The sequence below is a fragment of the Botrytis sinoallii genome, assembly GCF_014898435.1.
Source record: "Botrytis sinoallii strain Bc 23 chromosome Unknown BSIN_003, whole genome shotgun sequence".
Lineage (NCBI taxonomy): Eukaryota > Fungi > Ascomycota > Leotiomycetes > Helotiales > Sclerotiniaceae > Botrytis > Botrytis sinoallii.
Window position 1 is genome coordinate 263,903 of NW_024066030.1, and position 5,030 is coordinate 268,932.

General features: G+C 39.9%; 1 protein-coding gene across 1 annotated transcript; it reads left to right on the plus strand.

Annotated features, from left to right (window-relative positions):
* Nucleotides 1-726: 726 nt before the first annotated feature.
* Nucleotides 727-1,282, plus strand: EAF02_001932 (uncharacterized protein; the record flags this gene model as incomplete). Its single annotated transcript, XM_038897980.1, has 2 exons — nt 727-1,138; nt 1,197-1,282. 2 exons carry the CDS (start codon nt 727-729, stop codon nt 1,280-1,282), a joined length of 498 nt encoding a protein of 165 aa, XP_038761672.1.
* Nucleotides 1,283-5,030: the final 3,748 nt, after the last annotated feature.

Sequence of the window (5,030 nt, forward strand, 5' to 3'; positions counted from 1 at the left end):
TAACATCTTATTCAGCCAGGTGTACACCTTGAAACTTGACCTCGAGGGGATCTCTCATCTCAACCATCACATGGAAACACCTCTATTCAGAGCACTGAGAGAATTCAGTGATTCCGGAGGTCGAACAAAGCTTTTCTCTAGCCAGCCAAGGCTTCTCTAACTCCAACGAATCTCCACAATTCGGAGAACAGAGGAACGAAAGATACATGAAATACGGCTTCTTCCATGAAGCCTTCTCACATTCCTGCCATAGTAGGCATTATCAACCCAAATCAGTGCGTCACATGAAGCCCTTGGTGATGAATAAAGTTCAGGATTACCCAATGAAGCACTATTTTCGTAACTGGCAAGTACGTCATTGTATTTCAGTTCGTTGCAAATCTAAAAATTAGCGGCTCCCACAAACATTTAAATATTACCACCCCTTCATTTTCGAGCAAGAACATCGATATCATCATTTCGTGGCAGACTAGCATCAAATAATTCGATTACATTATTCCTACCTCCATAACCATAGTGGTTTGAGTTTTCTAACGTGTGAATGAACAGGGAATTCGGTGAACGGCTCTCATCTTGGAAGTTTATGGCATCAAAATTGAAATATCACAATTCGATTATTAACAAAAGTAATCATAGTTGGATTTTGAAATACAAATTCGATAAAAGGATTGACATTTGCCCGGTTCGTTTTGCAAGTCGGCATTAAAAACTGCTGGCTCCTCTAAAATGCTTTCAACAGAAACACTTGAGGTTGTAAGACACCAAACTAGCATCTGGGCAGTAACGACTCGGATTGCAGTCGTTGACGCGGTTGTCTCAGCACCTGTCGCTCTTCCATCATCTACAGAATACTGTAGTATCATTCATCGCCAAGATACTAATTTTTGCCCCGGTGATTACGTCGGGTTCATGATATGCCTTGTCGGTTTTTTCATTGGACTAATCATAAATATTTTCGCTTGCTGTGAAGCGTCGCAGAACGATGTCAAGGATTTGATCGGTTGGTTGAAGTATCGCCCAAAAGAGGAGTGGGAAGATATTATAGATTCGCGAGCCGAGGCTTCGGGTAACTGGACAGAATGTTTACCCTACCAGGTGCATCGTTTGAAGAAAAAGAAGAGATCATTGCTTTCCATCTGTATGTTATGCATTTTTATAGAAGATTCTGACGATATGCGCTAACGGTCGTATGGCAGTTCGGGGAGCTTCAAATGCAATCAAACAGGACAATGATGTTAAAGATTACATACGAGGCGTGAGGGAAATTTCGGGGTATCATTAGACAGCAATGATTTATACTGGTTGATGATAGATGTCATCCATCTCTGGATATTATCAAGGGAGAGCTACAATAGAAGAATAGAATAGTTGGTTCACCAGTGGGTGTATAGACTGACGGGACACTGTAAGAAAGGACTTGTGAATATCTCTTAATATATCAAGTTCTGTATCTTAGAAATTCTAACAATTGTTTGTTAGAGATAAAACAATCAAAATACAAATTCTGATATCAAATAATTGAAGAACGAATTTGTTAAAAATTTCGAAAGTTAGGAAGTGTTCCGTTAACCCATGATGCACCCACTGGTGGTTTAAACCTGGTTTGTACACATTCCATAAATTCCATCTGATTGAAGTCTTATACCAGAATTTTGTCCCTGGTTTCCACACTGTGATATCATATCAAAGGCGTAATCCTAAAGGTCGATTCGCTGTTGCTCTCACGATACTCTCAATTTTTTGCAATCGATGTCGGTCAGTCTCTCATCATTCTATTTTCCATAAAAAGATAGAACTCTCATATCTGCATTGCCATTCTCAGCTATATGATTGCATTAGATTACTCTGGAGCGTGTCATGAATCGAATTACATTCACAAGAATTTACATTAGAATGATGGATAGCCGTGGACTATGTGTTGTCAAAGTCTCATGAATATGGACCTGTAGAATAACTTGTGCTTAGCACACGTCAAAAGCATACTTAATCATTACTTACGTCCTACAATGCCAAATAGCAGACATGGACCAGCAAAAAGGAAAAAGAAACATACAACAGTGGGGATTCGCTGGTGGTCCACCCACCCAACTACTAATCCACCGATCTGAAGCTTGTGTATGGCAGAGCGGACGGGATGCCCAATTCTCTTCAGTCTATGGTCGTATGTGTCAGGAATCGGCGTTTGTGGGATTATGTACAGAATGATAGCGCACATGGGCGGAAGCGAGGGAATTTCACTTGGATCACGTGATACATGATCAGGATTCCTCGATCCTCAAGAGCTCTGAGGAACTTTGGACAATTCAGAGTGATATGATAGTAGACTGAATTGACCATATTTTTGACTTGTTTAAGACTTTGGAATTGTGAGATGAGATCACCACGGCGGAATTTCATCAATGAAAATGCGTCTATGATGAGCTACTGAACTTGCAATTTCGACGGGCTGTGATTGTATGTGTATAATGAGAGAGAGGCCATACTTTTCCCAGCTTGTTTGGTTCTCGTTACCAAGTTGTGTATTAGTCAGGTTTGGTTTCAGGTTCATACAAACATTCTCACCTTCGTGGAGCCTAATCCAAGGCCAAAATTTCCTGGGGTTTAGATTATCCTGCGATGACAAAGACATACTTTTTTGTCTCAAGAAATGATTTGGAACTCACTACTTATCTCTAACTCACATTCGAATTGAAAGCGATGGATAGCAAATGGAAATATTCACAATAAATATCCATCTATCCCTGTCTTTTGGATGCATTCTCCAAGCCGAAAACCAGGAAGTCCAAATGTAAGTAGAATATTCCTAGTATGAAATTCGGTGTTTTTCCATTCGCTCTAACCAATTCCAAATTTTGCAGATGTGCAACAAATCATCTTCTTGATTTCAAATATCCCAAGTCTGGAGTGGAAGGCCATCGGAATCTCCGGGCATTCAGGATGTTGAGACATGCAACAAAACCCAAATTTGCCACCAAGATGTCAATTACAAATATTCTCGAAATGAAATGTGCAACAAGAGCATCATCGAAGTACCATACCATGAGAGTGGATATGGATTCCATTGGGAAGAAGAACTATGATCCTTCAATACAACCCTTTTCAATTATGTGCAAGATTAGATAAGAGAATGGAGTAGGGAAGAGAAAAACGGTTTGATATGAGGGAGTGATGATGGGCATTCAAGTAAATTGATTGATTGATTGATTGATTGATTGAATTTACGTCCACCTTCAGTCTAAGACTATATAGGACGACTAGGCCCGATGAGCCTAACAGGTAACTTTTTGATTTACAATATTGGTTATGATCTTATTAGGGAAGTGAAAACAAATGCTGAGGAACAGTGCCCGCTCATTATATATATTGCATATAATAAGAAAATTCTGACAATCAAGAAATTATGAGGAGATCAAGCCCCTCTCTTATTTCCTTAACTGTTTCTTCTTCATTATCTTCTTCTCTCTCCTCTTCCACTACTACTCCTTTCTCTATTACTTCTTGTTCAAAAGTCCTTGCTAGATGCCAGGCATTCAAGTAAAGACAGCATGAATACTAAAGATACAACAACAATACACTTCGATGCGACAATAATGAATACTTATTCATGCGACAACGAGTGATCAAAGAGTACAGACTCTGGTAAATACCGTAAAGCCCCAAGTACTCCGCGACACAGCCTCTATAAATATCCTTGCAAGTTATGAAAGGCATTTCATGTGATGAGAGCTATTGAGTATGGTCAGAGCAAAACCTTTCCTCATCCCCACCAAAAATCATCGCATGAGCCAGCCCCACTATCATCTCGCTTAATCCCCCCTAAGAAAAGTTTTTACAAATTTTTCCTGTTAATTCCCCAAATATATTCTCAAACACAGGATTCGTCTTCAACAAACCATCAAGCAAAGCCTGCCCGGCTAGCTCAATCGGTAGAGCGTGTGACTCTTAATCACAAGGTTGGGGGTTCGACCCCCCCGTTGGGCTCAATTCCCAATAAAAAAGCTTGATTTTTTTGCAATTTTTTTCTTTGGATTTTCAAGAGAAAAGTTGATTATTATTTTTGATTGATTTTCTGAGTGGGGGAGAGGGATTGAGGGACTAGTAGTCTACCCAGGCGATGAGTTGTGGAGTGAACTATACCAATGACACTAGTTGCCGTCTAGTGTATATTTAGTTTTGCCTACTCGCCATCTTCTGACCCGCTTTATCGATCAACGTGAGGGTTCTTAAAGTAGAGGGGAGATATTTAAAAAGCTTGAGATAACTCCTCAATCTTAAAATCTCTGCAGACTGTTAGCAAATTGGATCAGTCTCAGCCTTATAGCATAGATCAACGAGGATTGAAAATGGTACTTCGAGGGGGGGCACTAGGGCCAGTATACGTGCCCCTGTGTCTTCCCGAATGTGTTAGTTTCATGAGTCATTAGCACACATCTACGATGGTTTCCTTTTTGGGTTTCGAGGAGTAGATGTGTGTATCACCATCCATCCTCTCCTTTGGCGCTTTGTTTCGTCTTTCTACGGCAATTTCGCCCCTCTCTCCATACTCCTAGCTTACATGCGCTACTAAGCGATGCATTAAGGAAAACGAACTCCAAATGACTACCTATAAATTCTTACATTCCAAATAAGATTCTGGATCCAATGTCTTTAAGGGGAGCGGCGTTATTAATCAGAATGCGACCCTCTTCAAAATGAAAGAGGAGGTCAGGAAATCAGTAATAAATCAATATATCATCTCAGATGCAAATTTCTAATACATGACAGTAACGACAAAGTCTTTTCGAGATAGAGAGATGGGATGTATAGTGGATATTTAGCGACAGCAATAACAAGAACCAAAAAATACTAGATGAGGAAACATAAACTGCTCATCCGAATTAATACGTCAATTATGGCGATAAAAAATACTGCTGAAACACCTGTTGTTCATTCATGTTGCTGTTTTACTTTTCAGTAAAATTAGAACCGGCTTAAAAAGATGACTGTAAGCGTCTACCCTACCTTCTCTAATCCGAATTTCGATTTACTAC